This window comes from Balaenoptera acutorostrata, chromosome 16, assembly GCF_949987535.1.
Source record: "Balaenoptera acutorostrata chromosome 16, mBalAcu1.1, whole genome shotgun sequence".
Classification (NCBI taxonomy): domain Eukaryota; kingdom Metazoa; phylum Chordata; class Mammalia; order Artiodactyla; family Balaenopteridae; genus Balaenoptera; species Balaenoptera acutorostrata.
In genome coordinates this window covers 61,615,035-61,634,557 of record NC_080079.1, presented here as the reverse complement: position 1 = coordinate 61,634,557, position 19,523 = coordinate 61,615,035, and the positions used below count along the sequence as shown (strand labels likewise).

General features: G+C 52.7%; 2 protein-coding genes across 6 annotated transcripts; both read left to right on the top strand.

The window, feature by feature from the left end:
• The first annotated feature begins 2,203 nt into the window (after positions 1–2,203).
• CHCHD1 (coiled-coil-helix-coiled-coil-helix domain containing 1) lies at positions 2,204–3,499 on the top strand. Its single transcript, XM_007166593.2, has 3 exons — positions 2,204–2,369; positions 2,494–2,612; positions 3,201–3,499. The coding sequence occupies exons 1-3, from the start codon at positions 2,246–2,248 to the stop codon at positions 3,312–3,314; spliced, it is 357 nt and encodes a 118-aa protein (XP_007166655.2). The 5' UTR covers positions 2,204–2,245; the 3' UTR covers positions 3,315–3,499.
• Positions 3,500–5,101: 1,602 nt separating this feature from the next.
• On the top strand, positions 5,102–19,494 carry ZSWIM8 (zinc finger SWIM-type containing 8). 5 transcript variants are annotated; one of them, XM_007166588.2, is made up of 26 exons: positions 5,102–5,846; positions 7,946–8,099; positions 8,343–8,437; positions 8,609–8,781; positions 8,957–9,064; positions 9,177–9,258; positions 9,379–9,499; positions 9,890–10,091; positions 10,240–10,415; positions 10,797–11,790; positions 12,548–12,679; positions 12,811–12,990; positions 13,093–13,276; positions 13,487–13,585; positions 14,182–14,306; positions 14,754–14,994; positions 15,093–15,251; positions 15,356–15,584; positions 15,762–16,051; positions 16,206–16,429; positions 16,966–17,460; positions 17,710–17,869; positions 17,995–18,171; positions 18,332–18,451; positions 18,775–18,885; positions 19,016–19,494. In XM_007166588.2, the coding sequence occupies exons 1-26, from the start codon at positions 5,639–5,641 to the stop codon at positions 19,474–19,476; spliced, it is 5,700 nt and encodes a 1,899-aa protein (XP_007166650.1). In that variant the 5' UTR covers positions 5,102–5,638; the 3' UTR covers positions 19,477–19,494. The 5 variants fall into 5 exon arrangements, with proteins under 5 accessions (XP_007166650.1, XP_007166653.1, XP_007166652.1 ...); XM_007166591.2 differs by having other exon boundaries at positions 17,710–17,893; XM_007166590.3 differs by having other exon boundaries at positions 5,103–5,846; positions 17,710–17,893; positions 18,707–18,885; positions 19,016–19,369.
• The last annotated feature ends 29 nt before the right edge of the window (positions 19,495–19,523 follow it).

Sequence of the window (19,523 nt, the reverse complement as noted above, 5' to 3'; positions counted from 1 at the left end):
TTTCCTTTTTTTTTTTTTGGCTGTGCCGCGTGGCTTGTGGGACCTCAGTTCCCCGACCGGGGACTGAACCCGGGCCCTCGGCAGTGAAAGCACAGAGTCCCAACCACTGTACCACCAGGGAACTCCCTTTTTTTCATTTTATTTAATAAAAAATGCCCTTCATAACAGCATGGAAAGTTTTCTGTTTGGACTTTTGCAGAAAAGAATGAGAAAGACAGACCTTCGAAAATCCTTATGTTAAAATTTGATATAGAAAGTACTCTTACAAAAGAAGCCAAATTCAGGACTCTGATTTCTAAGCTTGCAATCTATTTAAATGCAGATGCTGGTTTATATAGTGCAAAATACATTATTACCCAAGTGCAAAATAAGGTTAGGACTCGAATTTCATTATGTGCAATGAAAAGGGTAGGTGATGGTTATGCAAGGTGTAGAATCATCCCTACCTCTCCTGTCTAATTACACCAGTTCACACTGGCATTACCTCAGCACTTTTATGTACAAAGTAGGCCAGTTTTTTATGAATGATTGTGACTGGAGACTCATGCCTGCTTTGTGGTCAGTGCTTCCCAGACTTTCTCCTTTATTCCTCTTACCATAAAAGTATTCAAAACCAGGTGCTACATTTCCACAAGGGAAAGCAGAACCAGGAATAGCCACATGGCTGTCTAACTAAAGGCTTCACTTTCTCTGTGGAGAAAGCAAGCAATGTGAATTTTCTCTGGTTTGGGGCCCAGCCTGCTCTGTATACAGTAGCAGGCTTGGGGTTATTGGTGGTAGAAGTTCTGATAGGAATTAGCTTTATTTGTGTTGCTGCAGTGGGGGTGGAGCATGGGGCTCATGCCTTTATTATTCCTGAGTTGCTGTTTCTATTATCACAGGTTTAATTTTGTATAATAAATGGCTTCTTTTTAAACAGTGTCTTCTGCTTGGTTTTATTTCTGGGGTAAAGATGGTAAAGCTAGAGACTTGCCAAAATATTTCAAACATTTGTTCATTTAACAAGTATTTATTGGCACTACTCTAGGCCTTGGGGATACAGCACTGAACAAGATAGACAAGGTCCCTTGTCTCATGATGCTTACATTTTAAATGGATGTTGGGGGGTAAGGCTGTAAACAAACAATAAATGAACAAGATAATCCAGACTATGATAGGTGCTCTGAAGAAAAAAAAACAGGTTGATGGTGGTTTGGATGGAAGTCAGGGAAGTCCTCTCTGACATGAACTGGGACTCAATAGAAGAAAAAGAACCAGTCATGCAGAGATAAATGGGAAGATTCCAAACATCTGTGATAAGTGATTAGCACACACTAAATATTGCTTCTACATAGTAGTCATCTTATGAACTACAAGCTTGTCCAAGTTATGCTTCCATTACCAGAGACATTTCTTGGAGCTCATGTGTAAATGCCTTGAGAATGAGTGGTTCATCTTTGGACTGAGTTTTGTAAACAGCTAAAAGTCACTTGGCGGGGGTGGGGTGGGGGGCGGGGTTGGGGGAAAAAAGTATCTTAGAACCAAGTCTGATTAAAGCTAGGCATCATAATTGAAGGGCCAAGTGTATAAATAGGAATGGTACTGCTAAGTATCTTCAGAGGATTGGCGAGAGGATTAAGTAAAACGATGAATGCGAGAAAGTGCTTAAACCTCACCCAATCCAGTGAGATCACTACAAATGAACAAACGATATCTAAGCAGCAGCAGCTGTTAGAGTAAATGAGCCTATTTTTCTTCCGGCTTCGGAGTGGCTCTAAAGGTAATCAAAACCAACAGTTCTTAAAGGTTTATTAAAATAAAATCATTCCCAACGTAGCATCTTAAACTCTCATATTTTGATTCGCTCCCATCCTCTCTGCCCTTGCCTATGTCAAGCACCCTCTAATCCAGACTTTACCACCAGAAACTAGAGTCCATTGATCAGGCCTCTTTCCTGGGTGTTCCCGGCCCAGTACTGCCCCAAGACTTCAGAGCCCGGAGCCCACAAGAGTCAGCGTAGATTCACGAGAGTCCCAAAGACTCTCCTCCTAACCTGCACGCGGGTCTGCACCAGCCGGGATCCGAACCCCGCATCAAGGCAACCCCGCCAAGAAAAGAAAAAGGTGCATGCTGGGGCGGGAGCACGGGGGCGGGGGGGGGCGGGGGCGGGGGGGGGGAGGAGGTTGTCGCCGAGTCTCGTCGAGCTCGTAGGGGTCACGCAGGGTCACGCACGGCGCCGCAGAGCCTGCCGGGAGCTCGGTGAGCAATGGCGACGCCCAGTCTCCGGGGTCGGTTAGCACGGTTTGGAAACCCGCGGAAGCCCATACTGAAGCCCAATAAGCCCCTCATCCTAGCTAACCATGTCGGGGAACGGCGCCGGGAGAAGGGCGGTGAGCAGTCGGAGCCGTGGAGGCCCCAGAGCGGAAGTCGGAGGAGTGCAGAGGGCTGCTGGGTGGGAGGGCCGGAAGGTAAGGGTCTCCTGTGACTGAGGGTCCCCGCGTTCTGCTCTTCCAGAGGCGACTTGTATCACGGAGATGTCAGTAATGATGGCTTGCTGGAAGCAGAATGAATTCCGCGACGAAGCTTGCAAAAAAGAGATCCAGGACTTCTTCGATTGTGCTTCGAGGGCTGAGGTGACAGGAGGCTCCTGGGGTGCCCTTTTGGGAGGAAAATGGGGGGCATACAGTAATGGTTCTTACTGCCTCTTGCTAGGAGATAAGAAAGTCCCTCTCATTCTAAAAGGGCGAGGAAATTTTTGGAAGCTACTTGAGTCACGCCAAAGTGGGAAAGGTTACTGTTTTGAAGGCATTGTGATCTTGAGCGATTTGTTTCACTGCTTTTAGCTTTACCTGGTGCAGAATGAGGTTAATATTAATATCCACTTTACAGAATTTTGTGAGTGTCAAGATGAATGGGAAAACCACTTTGTAAAGTTTAAATTGCTGTTCAAATAGACATTATTGTCTGAAGTAGAACTAAAGATAGTAAAGGACAGGTTGTTTGGTTTCCAGCCTAGACTTAATTGCCAGCTGGCATGGTAGCTTCAGATCATACAGTCATTCTTGGGTCCCAAGTCCTTTTGATGAAAGGGGACTGGGAAGATGACACAGATCTCCAGGCTGGTTAATACTTTAGTGTGATTTGGGGTGTTGTGAGAAGTGTTAGCTTAGGTTAGGGCCAACTTTGGAGCTGTCATTTTAATTTTTGTTCTGTGTTTTCAGGCAGCCCGAAAAGTGAGATCAATCCAGGAGGACCTGGGAGAGTTGGGGAGTTTGCCCCCCAAGAAATTGAATAAGTTGTTATGTAGGTTTCCTAACAAACCTCATGTCAGCTGAAAATGGAGAAGCATTTTCAATGACTGGACTGTAGCTTCTGAGAACTATGCAGAGGCATTTTAGAGATATTTGCACTGCCATGCTCTGTTTGAAGAGTAGGAGGCAAAACACTTTCTTTTACCCTTTGGAATCATTATGTGGGTGGAAATTATGCTTTATGTTGAAATAAAATCCTCTGAAGAGAACTTGGCCTTTTGTTGTGGATTAGGTACTCCCACCATAGTTGAACCTGTGTCCTCCCGTACACTCTGGAAGGTCTTTGCCCCCTAATTTGCACCAGGTGCAGGACAAAAACCTTTGTCTTGTCCTGCATTTGAAGTCCTGTATATCATTTAGTGCCCTTGCCTTTGGATGCATTAAGGATGTTGGAGTCTGTCTATATGCAGAGTTTTTTGCCATCATCTGTAAGTATTTAGCGACTACCTATTGTGTGCATAACCCCTGTAGGGTGCTGCGGGAATAATCAGAAGTTCACAAACTGATGACCCAAAGGTACTGCAGATGAATTTTATTTGGCCCACACAGTTAAAATTTTGTTTTTAAATTAGCTGGCCACATTCAAAAATAGGAAAAATGTCATAAAAAGCCCACTTTTTAGCTTTTCTTAAAAAAATCAAAAGATCTGGGAACCGTAGTTTCTTATTCCCACATGGAAATAAAGATTAATCAAGTAGAGCTGATTATCGTTTGTCTCCATTCTCCAGGGATCTGGCCACAGGACTCTCCCAAATGATGAGACTGAGACTTAATTGGCAATTATCTTCTTTGTGTATCACCTGTTCACTTCTCTCATTAAGTTGTCTGCCTAGCTGCTGAAGGCATTTACTTTTGTGACGTCCTGATATTAGAACAATTGTATAGCATTTTCTGTATACTCTGCCCTTCCAGGCATAACTGAGTTAACCTTTTCTATGTACTTTACAGCACATAACATCCCTTTAAATGTACAAAGGGATCATTGGGGGTTTTAAAGCTCCAGTGGGATAATTATCAAGATAAAGAAGGGGCCATGCCTCCTTGACCCCCCCCCACAGTTACCTCTTTCTATAGTCCACATACCCCATTGGTGGAGCATTGGGCAGTTGCCTAGTTCTGCAAGCTGCTAGGAAGAAGCTCAGTGCTTAGGCATTTTGGACTAGCCTTGGAAGTTCTTAACCTACAGTCAATAGACTCCCAGTAAGAGGTCTGTGAATATGGATGAGAAAAAAATTTAATCTTTAACCACAACTTAAATTGAGCATTTCAGTTAGGGCTGTGGGAAACCACAGTATTATTAGCAATACCTATATGAAATCACAGTATCTCAATATTTAAATTCATCACTAACTTCAAAATTATGGTAGTTATTACACTTGCTGCTGGATCTTATTTAATGTATAAATAAAGAAGTACTATGTTACAAATTTGTTTTATTAATATTTTGATAATTGTATTTCAACATAAAAGGTTTCCTTTGTAATTCTTTTATTTTGTTTACTTATAAACAATCTGAGAAGGGGTCTAGGGGTTTCACCAGGCTGTTAAACGGCCCATGGCACAAAAAAAGACTAGGAACCCCTGAACTCAAAGGCCCCACTGACAAACAGTGCAACCATCTCCTGAAATCAAACGCCTTCTTTTCCTGTTGCTTCGCCAATTAAACCCCATTAAAAAGTCTTCTGGAATGCAGGTTTCTGAACTACAATTCCCAGAAGGTGATGCGGCCCCGGGGCCTATCTGGAGTTAGGACAATAACTCCACCCAACGGTTCCTGTGTTTGTCTCTTGACAGCCTACAACTCCCGACATGCGTGGCGGCTGCTTATTCCTTCGGGACATTATGGACGCCGGGTTATTGCTGGGATCCGTAGTCGTTTCGTATACTTTTGGGGGTTGGCTTCCTCTTACGGTATCTGGGGGTGGCCTCGAGAAAAAAAAGTAGGAAATGTAGCAATTAAACAGGTTCCTTATATCCGCGCGTCCCGGCTCGGATTCCTGGGCGCGTGAGGGCGGAAGTGGTGGTGGCCGGCGCGGCCGGAAGTTCAGATCAGCTGATGGGGGAGGCGGCGCCGCAGCAGCCAAGAGGCCCCGGCTGCCGAGCGCTTCGTCCGGGCCTTGAATCTCGGAGACTGGCCACGATTCCCGTTCACACCTCGCAGTTGGGCAAGGCCCCGTCCCGTATCTCTCCCAGGCCTGAGATCCTCGCCCGGCACGGCCGCCCTGAGCGCCCCGGCCACCCCCAGCCCCGGCTCGCCCCTCAGGCCCCGGGCCTCCCCACAGCCCCCGGCCGGCGGCCCAGGCCCCGGATCCGCGGGGGGGGACCCGGCCCCGGGGGGTGCGGGCCCCATGGAGCTGATGTTCGCGGAGTGGGAGGACGGAGAGCGCTTCTCTTTCGAGGATTCGGACCGCTTTGAGGAGGATTCGCTCTGTTCTTTCATCTCCGAGGCTGAGAGCCTCTGCCAGAACTGGCGGGGATGGCGCAAACAGTCAGCGGGGCCCAATTCCCCCACTGGCGGCGGTGGCGGAGGTGGCAGTGGCGGTACCAGAATGCGAGGTGAGGGTGAGCTGGAAGGAGGGGAGCGGGCAGGCCCTGCTCCGGCCTTGCTCGAGAACTGTCCCTGCTCGGGAGCTGTCCCAAGCTGTCCCTGCTCGGGAGCTGTTCAGGACTCGCTTTTCCGGTCTTCCTGGGGCTGCCTTCTCCACACCTTCCCTGTGTGTGTGTGTGTTTGTGTGTGTGTTGGAGTGATGGCTGGGAAATCCTGGGTTGGATAGGATTAAAGACAAAGTAGATCTGTCGTTTATTTGCCGTAAGAGATGGGGTAAAGGAGAAGAATTCCCTCTTTGACTTGGGAGTACTTACCGAGTTCAGCCTGAGGCAGGCCAGAAAATAGAAAAGAATATGGGTAGGGGCCGGATTGTGAAGAAGTGACCCCTTGAGGTGTGTCACCCCATTGCAAAGTGTATTGGGAGCTTCTTGATTCAAGGTGATGATCTCTGGTCCCCGCTGCACGAAGAAGGGATTCCACCCAGAGGAAAGTGGAGGTGAACTGGCCTATGAGAGGAGATGTCACATAGGTTTAGATCAGAGGCTTGGTTCCTGACCATATTGAACATCTGTCAGAAGCCAAGCCTGGGACCACTGTACTAAAGCCTTAGATTTCCTTCATCTGGGGCCTGGGGAAGAGTGTGGGTACTTGACTCTGGAGTCTTGTGAAACACTCTTCTTGCTTTTCACTTGAGTTTCTTTCATCCTTGGGTCTTTCTGATGAGTGCTGTGAAGAATTTTGCTTTTATTAAAGGGGATGGAGAAGAGAGTGAAAACAGAAGCCCCGCAGACTCAGGACTCACCATATTCTTTCCTTGCCTTCCTCAAGGCACAGTTTGAGCTTCATTGGAAGTGGACTTTTTTCACCAGTTGAGGGGTTTAATTTGTGATTCTACTCTGGATTCTAAGGTTCTGTTTTCCAAACGGCCCCGGAGAGATTTCCAGCACCCCTTAGGGACAGAGAGAAATTTACATGTGTCACTGTTTAGGAGTGGTAATATTTACCTTCATTTGGAGAGATAGCATATGCCCTGTACACACACACACATCATAGGTAGTTTCGCTGTGGGTCTTCTATGGGCTCTTTGCTTCTTTCATATTTGCATGTGTGGGTAGGCTTAGAGCTCCTCACTTTGAGGGAAGTAACTGAAGATGGTGGTGAAGATTTTCAATATATTGGTATCTTTCTGAACAGGTTAAAATCTAGGAAAGCATGGCATTCCCCCCACCCCCCGCCCCGCCAACCCTACCCTTTTTCAGTTGCTCATTTATAAAATAAGAAGATTGACTTTTTTTTTAGAAAGGTTCCTTTCAGCACCATGATTTTGTATATGTCTTTTAATCTGACTAGCAATTTGGTGAGATATGCAGTCTGTTGCATTTCACTGCTTTTTGATTAAAACAGTGTGGGAAACTTTGAATGGTCACTCCATCTTACTCCAGGCCAGTCCAGGAGTGAGTGGCAGCCAGGTTCCCTTGGGGTAACCTCTCCACCCCCAGCCCACACCCCGGGGCATCCACTGTGGGAAGCCAGGGCTCAGGTGTGCCAAAGAAAGTGCAGAATCTCTCTTGCTTCTGGAGGTCCCTCTCTTAACTCTTCCGTGCTCTGGCCTATCTTCCCTCCTTAGATGGAGGCATGGAGTCATTTAGAGGGATAGTAAAAACAAACAAACAAAAAAGGGATAGTAAAAAAGAAAGGGACAGTAAAAGCAATTAGAGAAGCGAATGCCAGGGGAGATATATACACAATGTAATATGAATCTCAAGTGCTAGGTATATGGGAAATTAGATGACAAGCCAGGTGAGACTCATTACTTGCTAGGCTCCTGGGACACACCTGTTTGGCCAGGAGTTTCTGGGATATCCCTGGTATCTTCTAGCAGGCTGTAGGCTGGGGATTGTTTAGCTCCCCTTCCCCAGATGGAGTCTTAAGGGTTAGTGTATCCTGACAGGAGGGTCCCTTGGTTTTTCATCCAGATGTCCTCTTTCCTTCATAGTGAAGGGGGGGTGGGGTGCGTCAAGATGTGGCACTGGCATTGGTGCCAAGTAATCCTGGCCCTTTTTGTTTCCCCTCCTCTTTCCTCTTACCTCAACCTTCGTTTCCAAAGATGGACTGGTGATCCCACTGGTGGAGCTGTCAGCAAAACAGGTGGCATTTCATATCCCATTTGAAGTGGTGGAGAAAGTTTACCCCCCGGTGCCTGAGCAGCTCCAACTCCGAATTGCTTTTTGGAGCTTCCCTGAGAATGAAGAGGATATTCGGTGAGGCTAAAGGACTGACGGTGGGGAGTGGGGTCCTGATGTTCCACACCGCGCGCTGGGCTTCCCACGGAACAAAGGGCACCGTACTTGGGGCTGCGGTAAGGAGGCAGCCGGGGCAGGAAGTCCCTGGGATTTTCCCCAGCACGGTGTGACACTGAGGAGAGTGCCCCGGGCATGGTGGTTTCTGACAGGGTCTGTGGAAGGGTATTTGCTGCATTGTGGCCATGTCTTCTTCACTCCCAGACTGTATTCCTGCCTGGCCAACGGCAGTGCAGATGAGTTCCAGCGAGGGGATCAGCTATTCCGCATGAGGGCTGTGAAGGACCCCCTGCAGATTGGTAAGGGTCCCTCACCAGTTGGTACTTCCTGCTCCTCCCACCCCGTGTTAAGAATTCAGGAACTACTGCAAGAAGCTGGAGCGGGTTGTCTGAAGAACTGCAGGGCCAGGGTCAAGGGCAGAGAACTGTGTCTTGGTGGCTCTCCCTGACCACACCGATGTTTCTCCCCAGGGTTCCACCTGAGTGCTACAGTGGTGCCACCTCAGATGGTCCCCCCCAAAGGGGCCTACAACGTGGCTGTGATGTTTGACCGCTGCCGGGTCACTTCCTGCAGCTGCACCTGTGGGGCTGGGGCCAAATGGTGCACCCACGTCGTGGCACTCTGTCTCTTCCGCATCCACAACGTGAGGCCCTCCCAATTTATCCTGGCCCTATTCTCCGCTCCACCCCCCCTTCTCTGCTGCATGCCTGGCCACAATGTGAGCCCCCTCTCCTCCCCTACTCTGCCTCTCTGTCCCCACCTCCGATGTCAGCAAGCCTTTTCCCAGATTGTTTCATTTCTCTCGGTGTTCCCTTCAGGCTTCTGCAGTCTGCCTGCGGGCCCCAGTGTCAGAGTCCCTGTCTCGGCTGCAGAGGGACCAGCTGCAGAAGTTTGCTCAGTACCTCATCAGTGAGCTCCCTCAGCAGGTGAGGGAGGTTGGCACACCCTCTCTGACTAGTCCAGGGCTGCATATCAGCCTTCCTGTTAGGCCCAGGCCTCCTTGGGTCACTTCTGCCTTTGTGTCCCTTTCCCCCTCAGATCCTGCCCACAGCCCAGCGTCTCCTGGATGAACTCCTTTCCTCCCAGTCAACAGCCATTAATACAGTATGTGGAGCCCCAGGTGAGTGTGGTGAGAAAGAAGGGCAGCGGGAAGAAAGCAAGCTTGGGGGTGCAGAGCGCCACTTACTAAAGGCAAATCCAGGCTCCTACCTCTAGGTGACTGACTGCCTGTCACCCCCAGACCCCACAGCAGGGCCCTCTGCCTCCGATCAGAGTACTTGGTATTTGGATGAATCGACACTCACTGACAACATCAAGAAGACACTGCACAAGTTCTGTGGCCCCTCCCCTGTGGTGTTCAGGTAAACAGGGTCTCTTCATGCCTGTGTCTGTGGTGGGGGGGGCGCATCCCTCGGGCCATGGACAGTTTCTTTGTTTTAGTAATGCCTACCTCTCCCACCCTTCACTGGTACACTGCCTGGCGCATACATGTCACTAGTGAGATCAGTGGGTGATGATAATTTTATGTAGTCACAGAGTGGTCTGTCCTTAGGTAGAGCAGGAGTTATTTTGCTTCCTTTCAGCAATTGGGAAACTGAGGCAGAGGGCGATTAAGAATTTTTGTCTGGGTCATACTTTGTCCCCTGTACTTTGTATTTTGACCCCTTTTGTGTCAAAGTCCTGTTGCTCTTTCACCTGCTTTATTCAGCCCCATCTTAGGGTCATCATTTTCCACTCTGCGACTTTCACAGTGATGTGAACTCCATGTATCTGTCTTCCACGGAGCCTCCGGCCGCTGCTGAATGGGCATGTCTGCTGCGCCCACTGAGGGGCCGCGAGCCAGAGGGAGTCTGGAACTTGCTTAGCATCGTGCGGGAGATGTTCAAGCGGAGGGACAGCAATGCTGCCCCCTTGTTGGAAATCCTCACCGACCAGTGCCTCACCTACGAACAGGTAATCCCGCAGAGCCCGGGAGGCCCGTGCTGGCGCATCCTCTCCCTCCCTTAACCGCACTCCCCTCTTGCTGACAGGGACACTGCGTGGGGCTCCTCTGTCTTCCTCTAAGTTGTTAGGTTCATCTCAGAGCCCTCTTTGTTTCCAGATAACAGGCTGGTGGTACAGCGTGCGCACCTCAGCCTCACACAGCAGCGCCAGTGGGCACACAGGCCGCAGCAACGGGCAGTCAGAGGTGGCGGCCCACGCGTGCGCCAGCATGTGTGACGAGATGGTCACACTGTGGAGGCTGGCTGTGCTGGACCCTGCGCTCAGCCCCCAGCGGTGAGTCTCCCCCACGGCTCACCACCGCCCGGAGATGGGGCCAGCCCTGGACAAACCGAGCCCTCATCTCCCGTACATAGACACACGTACCGTTTTTCTAGTCCTAGGGAAATGGGAGGTGCTGAGCATTAGGGTTTCCAGTGATTTATGAGTTCTTTTCCTGAGAGGCTTTCTTCCATCCCCCCTCTAAATAACCCACTTTCCCAAATCCCTGAGTATTCGAGTGATGTCTATGGGGCTGGCTCAAGAAGCGCTTCCTGGGGTCCTTCCCTGTGCCCCGCTTCCGGGGAATACCATCTCCCCGTTTCCTCCCATCCCTGCTCGGTGCAGTGTAGGCCCCACACGCCCTCCTGGCAACCTGCCCCCGCTTTGTTCCCACAGCCGCCGGGAGCTGTGTGTGCAGCTGCGCCAGTGGCAGCTGAAGGTGATTGAGAACGTGAAGCGGGGACAGCACAAGAAGACCCTGGAGCGGCTCTTCCCTGGCTTCCGGCCGGCGGTGGAGGCCTGCTACTTCAACTGGGAAGAGGCCTACCCCCTTCCCGGTGTCACCTACAGTGCCACTGACAGGAAGCTGGCCCTGTGCTGGGCCCGAGCCCTGCCCCCTCGACCAGGTGCCTCCCGATCTGGGGGCCTGGAGGAATCCCGGGAGCGGCCCCGCCCTCTTCCTGCCGAGCCAGCTGTGCGGCCCAAGGAGCCTGGGGCCAAGCGCAAGGGATTGGGTGAGGGGGTCCTCTCGTCGCAGCGGGGTCCCCGCCGCCTCTCGGCTGAGGGGGGAGATAAGGCTCTGCATAAGATGGGTCCAGGTGGGGGCAAAGCCAAAGCATTGGGGGGGGCTGGCAGTGGGGGCAAGGGCTCAGCAGGCAGCGGGAGCAAGCGACGGCTGAGCAGTGAAGACAGCTCCCTGGAGCCGGATCTGGCTGAGATGAGCCTGGATGATAGCAGCCTGGCCCTGGGCGCAGAGGCCAGCACCTTTGGTGGATTCCCTGAGAGCCCACCACCCTGCCCTCACCCTGGTGGCTCCCGAGGCCCTTCTACCTTCCTTCCTGAACCTCCAGATACTTATGAAGAAGATGGTGGCGTGTACTTCTCAGAAGGGCCTGAGCCTTCCACAGCCTCTGCTGGCCCCCCTGGCCTACTGCCCAGGGAGCTCTGTACCCGGGACGACCTCGCTTCCACAGATGAGAGTGGCAATGGGCTGCCTAAAACCAAAGAGGCAGCCCCTGTGGTTGGAGAGGAGGAGGATGACTACCAGGCGTATTATCTGAACGCTCAGGATGGGGCTGGGGGCGAGGAGGAGAAGGCTGAGGGCGGGGCTGGGGAGGAACACGACCTGTTTGCCGGACTGAAGCCACTGGAACAGGAGAGCCGCATGGAGGTGAGGGGGCTTGGAGGGGACTCTGAGGGTGCCTCTTAGCCATAGCTGGGAGAGGGACCGCCTGCCTCTGGTTGCGAGTGACAGGACTGTTGTGTGACTGTTAGAATCCTGCAGCAGGCTCCTAACTGGCCTCGCTGCCTGCAGTCCATTCTCTTCTCTCCATGTTGATCTTCCTGGAATGTATGATTTTGTCACTCTGGTGCTTAAAACTTCAGTGGTTTCCCATTACCCTTAGGGTGAAGATGAAGGTCCTTGGCATGACCTATGAGGCTTCACTTGTTCTGAACTTTGCCTGCTTCTCCAGCCTCATCTAGCTACTATGTCAGTTACACTGCACTCAGTTGAGCCATTCCCGTAGCTTGCCATGCTCTCTCTTACATCCATAGTTTTGTACGGATTGGCCTTTCTGTCTGGAATATTCTTCCCTCATCTTACCTGGTTAGCCCCTGTTCCTTCTTCAGGCCTCAGAGATCTTAGAGATCATGTCCTCTAGGAGGTCTTCCCTGAGACTGCCCCTCTGCCCCAAGTCCCATTGAGGTATCCTGCCCATCTGCTCCCTTCTGGACCTTTCCCAGTAGTAGCCAGCTTCACACCTGTTTGTGTGTTTATGTGTCTGTTTCTCTAATGGGCTGTGAGTCTCTGTGGTATACCCAGGACTAGCATAGGGCCCAGTGTATAGCGAGTGCTCATGGGATATTTGCTGCATGAGTGAGTATGGTGTCCTGCAACATGTTTGGTGCCCATGTCCTCTTTCCAGATATTATTTGCCTGTGCTGAGGCCTTGCATGCGCACGGCTATAGCAGTGAGGCCTCCCGCCTCACCGTGGAGCTTGCCCAGGACCTGCTAGCCAACCCACCTGACCTCAAGGTAGAGCCGCCCCCTGCCAAGGTAAGAGGGAACCCCTCCTGCCTCCCCAGTTACCCATAACCCTCTCCCACGCCCCACCCCAGGCTAGAGTCTCCTCCCTCCACCAAGGCGAGTCAGACTCATCTGCCTGCCTCCTGTGCTTCCGTCTTTAGGGCAAGAAGAACAAGGTATCTACAAGCCGTCAGACCTGGGTGGCTACCAACACCCTGACCAAGGCGGCCTTCCTGTTAACGGTGCTAAGTGAGCGCCCAGAGCACCACAACCTGGCCTTCCGAGTGGGCATGTTTGCCTTGGAGCTACAGCGGCCCCCAGCTTCCACCAAGGCCTTGGAGGTCAGAGGTTCTATCTGAACCTTGCACTGCCATCTCCTCAGACACTCACACCTTGATCTCCATTGGGGTGATTGAGGTCTTAGCTCCTCCCTATGCCCTCAGGTGAAGCTGGCATATCAGGAGTCTGAGGTGGCCACCCTGCTCAAGAAGATTCCTCTGGGTCCGAGTGAGATGAGTACCGTGCGCTGCCGGGCAGAGGAGCTTCGGGAGGGGACACTCTGTGATTATCGGCCTGTTTTGCCTCTCATGTTGGCCAGTTTCATCTTTGATGTTCTCTGTACTCCAGGTATGATGCCTGACACTACAGAAAGTGGGGAACTGGGGCAGGGGTAGCTTTCTCTAAAGAGAAATCAAGAGCCCCAAGGCTCTGAATCGCCTGTAAGAAGCATCCGGCAGCTTCATGGAAGGGTCTGGAATGATGAGCGTCGGGTTTCTTCCCTTTTCATTCTGTCCCATGCTACTTCTGTCTGCTTACCTTACCCCAACTTTTATCCAGTGGTTTCTCCCACGGGTTCCCGGCCCCCAAGTCGCAACTGGAACAACGAGATGCCTGGGGATGAGGAGCTGGGATTTGAAGCAGCAGTTGCTGCCTTGGGTGAGTCTCTCAGTGTCTTGAGCACGTCTGTGAGCTAAGCCTGGCCCAGGCCTTGAAGTGCATGAGACATGGGCCCTCTTCTGAAGGGGCTCTATGGTAAGGGGAAAGCCAGCATGACGTGTATGTGCCATGACACGTAGTGCCTATGAGACTGAAGAATTGAGGGCAAAAACGTGGGCTATGAATGTTGGGTGTTATAAGGACAGCAAAACAGGACTCTAGGGAAAGGCCTTAAGAAGGGGATAGAGTATGGAATATGGGTTAAAAGATCAGTTAAGTTCTAGGTAGGGGGACAAAACACTGTGAATAAAGACACAGGGGCAATCAAGTCTTCATGAGAGTGGGGAGCCCAACTTCTCTGAAGTGATGGATATGTTGGGGTGATAGAGAGGGCCAAATTATGAAGGTCTTAAAAAGCAGACCAGAGCTTAGGCTGGATGTATTAGGCAGTGGGCACCTTCCATAGGAAATGGGGGTTGGACCAGGAGAACTCCTTACTTCACATGCTGGTGGCTGGGGAGCCCTGGCCTGTTTACCCTTGGCTGTCTTGCGAGTTATGGCCACTCACAACCCCCATGAGCGTCTCTTTCTCACAGGCATGAAGACAACAGTGAGTGAGGCAGAGCATCCCCTGCTGTGTGAAGGCACACGTCGGGAGAAGGGTGACCTGGCCCTAGCACTAATGATCACTTACAAAGACGACCAGGCCAAACTCAAAAAGGTAAGGGATTGAGGTACTGGGATTTCGACAGGCAGAGAGAGCAAATTTTATCACCTTTCTCAGGGGTTTCTAGTATAATGGAAGGGCTATTCTACCTACAGGAGATACCGGGGGAATCTTGGGAACACCTCGTAAAGAACATGAGAGACCAATGGTTCTTATAGGAATGCTTGGGCTTGGGGTGGAAGAAGAGAAGCAGGGGGCATAAAGTTGTTCATTCATTCATTTATTCAATATATATTGAATATCAATATACTTAGTCCTGTGGTAAATGTTATAGGGGATACCAAGATATGTAAGCCAGCCCCTGTCTTCCAGCAGGTTCTCCTGTGGTTAGAACTGGGAAAGCCTTCCTGAGGAGGAAGTATTAAGCTGTTTCAAGGAGAAAGAAAAGTAGTAGAAGTCAGGAGCTAAAGGGCATCCAGTCACCGCTTCTCTGTCTTTCAGATCTTAGACAAACTCTTGGACCGAGAGAGCCAGACGCATAAACCACAGACACTGAGTTCGTTCTACTCATCTAGCCGCCCGGCCACAGCCAGCCAGAGGTCTCCTTCAAAGCATGGGGGCCCATCTGCCCCAGGGGCCCTGCAACCTCTGACCTCAGCCTCTGCAGGGCCTGCTCAGCCAGGGAGTGTGGCAGGGGCTGGGCCAGGCCCCACTGAGGGCTTCACCGAGAAGAATGTGCCTGGTGAGGTGGGGGCACTGGGCAGGGGGGATGAGTGGTATGGAGCTGTGTTGGGCCCCCCTTTCCCAGGCTCATCCCAGTGTCCTGTCTGCCCTACGTAGAGAGTTCCCCACATTCCCCCTGTGAGGGTCTCCCATCTGAGGCAGCTTTGACCCCAAGACCAGAGGGAAAGGTTCCCAGCCGCTTGGCACTTGGCAGCCGTGGAGGCTACAATGGACGGGGCTGGGGCTCACCAGGGCGGCCTAAGAAGAAGCACACAGGTAACAACCCGTGGGATGACATGGAGGGAAGGATATTCCTGAAGGTTGGAGTCTGACTTCTGGAGCTTCTGACTTCTGAGACTGACTTGCCTTGGGGGGGTTAGGCATGGCCAGCATTGACAGCAGTGCCCCTGAAACGACGTCGGATAGCTCCCCAACCTTAAGCCGGAGGCCACTTCGAGGGGGCTGGGCCCCTACCTCCTGGGGTCGAGGACAGGACAGTGACAGCATTAGCAGCTCTTCCTCAGACTCCCTTGGCTCCTCGTCCTCCAGCGGAAGTCGCCGGGCCAGTGCCAGTGGAGGGGCCCGGGCGAAGACAGTTGAAGTTGGCAGGTCAGTGGGAAGAAATACCCTTGTCTTCTGACCTGGCCCACCCCGAGAACCATATCCCTAGTGTAATCCAACTGTTGTCTCCGTCAGCATCCTCACTTACCCTGGTCTTTTCCAACCTACCTGGACACCCACCTCAAAGAAACCCCAATCCCTGTCCCTACCCCATTGCCCCTTCAGGTACAAGGGCCGCCGTCCTGAGAGTCATGCCCCCCATGTACCCAATCAGCCGTCAGAGGCAGCTGCACACTTCTACTTCGAGCTGGCGAAGACGGTGCTGATCAAGGCAGGGGGCAACAGCAGCACTTCCATTTTCACACATCCATCTTCCTCAGGGGGCCACCAGGGTCCTCACCGTAACCTGCACCTTTGCGCCTTCGAGATTGGGCTTTACGCCCTTGGCCTGCACAACTTTGTTTCTCCCAACTGGCTCTCACGTACTTATTCTTCCCACGTTTCCTGGATTACAGGTAAATCCAGCATCTTGATTTGGGTATGGGAAGGGGATTAATCGATGGTGATAAGTCTTATCCTTGTGGAGTTACTGACCTGATAGGAGAGACGCCATTCCCATTCCCATTGCCCGTGCTAACCCCACTCTGCTTTTCTCTCCTTTTCCTGAAGGCCAGGCAATGGAGATTGGCAGCGCAGCCCTGACTATACTGGTAGAATGCTGGGATGGGCACCTGACACCCCCTGAGGTTGCATCCCTGGCTGACAGGGCATCACGGGCACGAGACTCCAATATGGTGAGGGCGGCGGCGGAACTAGCCCTAAGCTGCCTGCCTCATGCCCATGCGTTGAACCCCAATGAGATCCAGCGGGCCCTGGTGCAGTGCAAGGAGCAGGTATTTTTACAGGCAATTGCGGACCTGCTTTGGGACATCTGGGCAGGGAGGTTGGGTCCAGCTCCTGATTCCCATATCCTGGAGTTCACAAACTATCCAGTTGGTTCTCTCATGGTGACGCTTGACATAGTAATGTGCTTTCACATCTATTACATTCTTTACCTTACAACTCTGAGAACAGGATTATTCCTAGTTCATAGGTAAGGAAATGTGGCCTATAGTCTAGGGACCAAGATGATCACCAGGATGGAGTCCTTAGGGAAGGCCTCAGGGAGATGATGGGACTTGGCTGGGAGTAGCTAAATTAGTTTGGAACTGGGACTGTAACCTGGGTCTTGACTTCTACTGGTCAACAAGTATCTGTTCATTGTCTGTGTGAAGCATTCACTGCTCTTGACACTGACTCTGAGCACTGGCCCTGACCTTAGATGCCTCCCCAGGAACCAGCCAACTCTGAGGGAGACATTGGAATGTCATCTAAAACTGTCCCTGAGTAAAGCCCTTCCCCCTTAACCCTCTTTGCCCCTCCCTTCCAGGATAACCTGATGTTGGAGAAGGCCTGCATGGCAGTGGAAGAGGCGGCTAAGGGTGGGGGCGTATACCCTGAAGTGTTGTTTGAGGTTGCTCACCAGTGGTTCTGGCTATATGAGCAAACAGCAGGTGGCTCATCCACAGCCCGTGAAGGGGCTACAAGCTGTAGTGCCAGTGGGATCAGGGCAGCTGGGGAGGCTGGGCGGGGGCTGCCTGAGGGCAGGGGGGGCCCAGGGACTGAGCCGGTTACAGTGGCGGCGGCGGCAGCAGCAGCAGTGACAGCAGCCACAGTGGTGCCAGTCATCTCGGTGGGGTCCAGTTTATATCCGGGTCCAGGACTGGGGCATGGTCATTCCCCTGGCCTGCACCCCTACACTGCTCTACAGCCCCACCTGCCCTGCAGCCCTCAATACCTCACCCACCCAGCTCACCCCGCCCACCCCATGCCTCATATGCCCCGGCCTGCCGTCTTCCCTGTGCCCAGTTCTGCATACCCACAGGTGAGTATGCGATGTTCTACTGGGAGATTGGGCACGTGGGAGCACGTTGGGAGTTCACGGGGGGTTGGAGTGGGGTACTCCGGGAGGATAACAGGGCTGTCCAAGAGTCCTGGTGAGGTGGTGGCAGTCGGGGGACCCAGCCCAACTAAGATATAAGAAATGCAGGATACCCAGCTGTGGGACGAATGGGGAAGAGCTACATCCTAATGTAATTTGAAATCTTCCTTTTTTTCTTCTTCCCACCTCTAGGGTGTGCATCCTGCATTCCTGGGGGCTCAGTACCCTTACTCGGTGACTCCCCCCTCACTTGCCGCTACTGCTGTGTCTTTCCCCGTCCCTTCCATGGCACCCATCACAGTACATCCCTACCACACAGAGCCAGGGCTCCCACTGCCCACCAGTGTGGCCTGTGAGTTGTGGGGACAGGGAACAGGTGAATGGAGGGGAGGCACACCGGGCAGGGGAGGAGGGGAGGGAATCCTCTCTGTCCCTCTCTGGGTTCAGTTCCTCACGTGGCTTTCATCCCACCCTCAGTGAGCAGTGTCCATCCAGCTTCCACGTTTCCGGCCATCCAGGGTGCCTCACTGCCTGCCCTGCCCACACAGCCCAGCCCTCTGGTGAGCGGGGGTTTTCCACCACCCGAGGAGGAGACTCACAGTCAGCCTGTCAACCCGCACAGCCTACACCACCTGCACGCCGCCTACCGTGTCGGTGAGAGGAGGGCCCTTCCTGTGCCCCCACCTGCAGCCAGAGGCTCTTCTGTGACCCCTCCCCACCATACCTCTTAATTGGTTTACCGTGGCGTCAGGTACCAGGCTGAGGTAGAGGGTGGAGGACGCACCCTCACCATGTGCCCACCGTTTTCTCCCAGGGATGCTGGCACTGGAGATGCTGGGTCGCCGGGCACACAATGATCACCCCAACAACTTCTCTCGCTCCCCCCCCTACACTGATGATGTCAAATGGTTGCTGGGGCTGGCAGCAAAGCTGGGTAACACCTCCCCTCCCCAGGACCATTGTCCGCCCTCACCTGCTCCCCCCACCTTCCCATCCCAGACCTCCTTCCTAGCTCTTGCTCAGAGTTGAGGCCTTGGTCGGGTACGTGTGCGTGCGCGAGGGGCGGGGGGCTACCTCAGCTCCTGGGGTGGAGGGAGGCTCTCTGCCAGGCCAGAGCTGAGAGATTAAAGTTGGGTCCCTAGGGCAGAGGTGGCCACCCCCGTCTCATGCCCCTCCCCCTGCCCCCCAGGAGTGAACTACGTGCACCAGTTCTGTGTGGGGGCAGCCAAGGGGGTGCTGAGCCCGTTTGTGCTGCAGGAGATCGTCATGGAGACGCTGCAGCGGCTGAGCCCCGCTCATGCCCACAACCACCTGCGTGCCCCGGCCTTCCACCAGCTGGTGCAGCGCTGCCAGCAGGCATACATGCAGGTGATAACCCAGGAAGTATGGAGCAGGGTGGAACACCTCCTGGGCAGGCAGGGAACAGATCACCCAGGACGCCAGGGCAGAGGGGCCTGGTTCTGTGCTTAGTGGCTTAGTGGCTCCCCACATCTTCCAGTACATCCACCACCGCTTGATTCACCTGACCCCTGCCGACTACGACGACTTTGTGAACGCGATCCGCAGTGCTCGCAGCGCCTTCTGCCTGACACCCATGGGCATGATGCAGTTCAACGACATCCTGCAGAATCTCAAGCGCAGCAAACAGACCAAGGAGCTGTGGCAGCGGGTCTCACTCGAGATGACCACCTTCTCCCCCTGAGTCTGGCCCCCTTAGGGCCCTATACAGGGACACAGGCCTGTGGCTATGGGGGCCCCTCACAAAGGGGGAATGAATCTTGGCTGGACAGATCATCCCCACTCAGTTCCCTGGTAGCCCAGACTGGCAGCTGTTCTTGGGCTGTAGCTTGGGGCCAAGATGTCTCAGACCCTAGAAGCCTAGGGTTGGGGGAGACAGCCCTGTCTGGGAGGGGGCATTGGGTGGCCTCTGGTATTTATTTGGCATTTATAAATATATAAACTTCTTTTTTACTCTCGTCTGCCTGGGCCTTTCCCTTCTTTCCCTC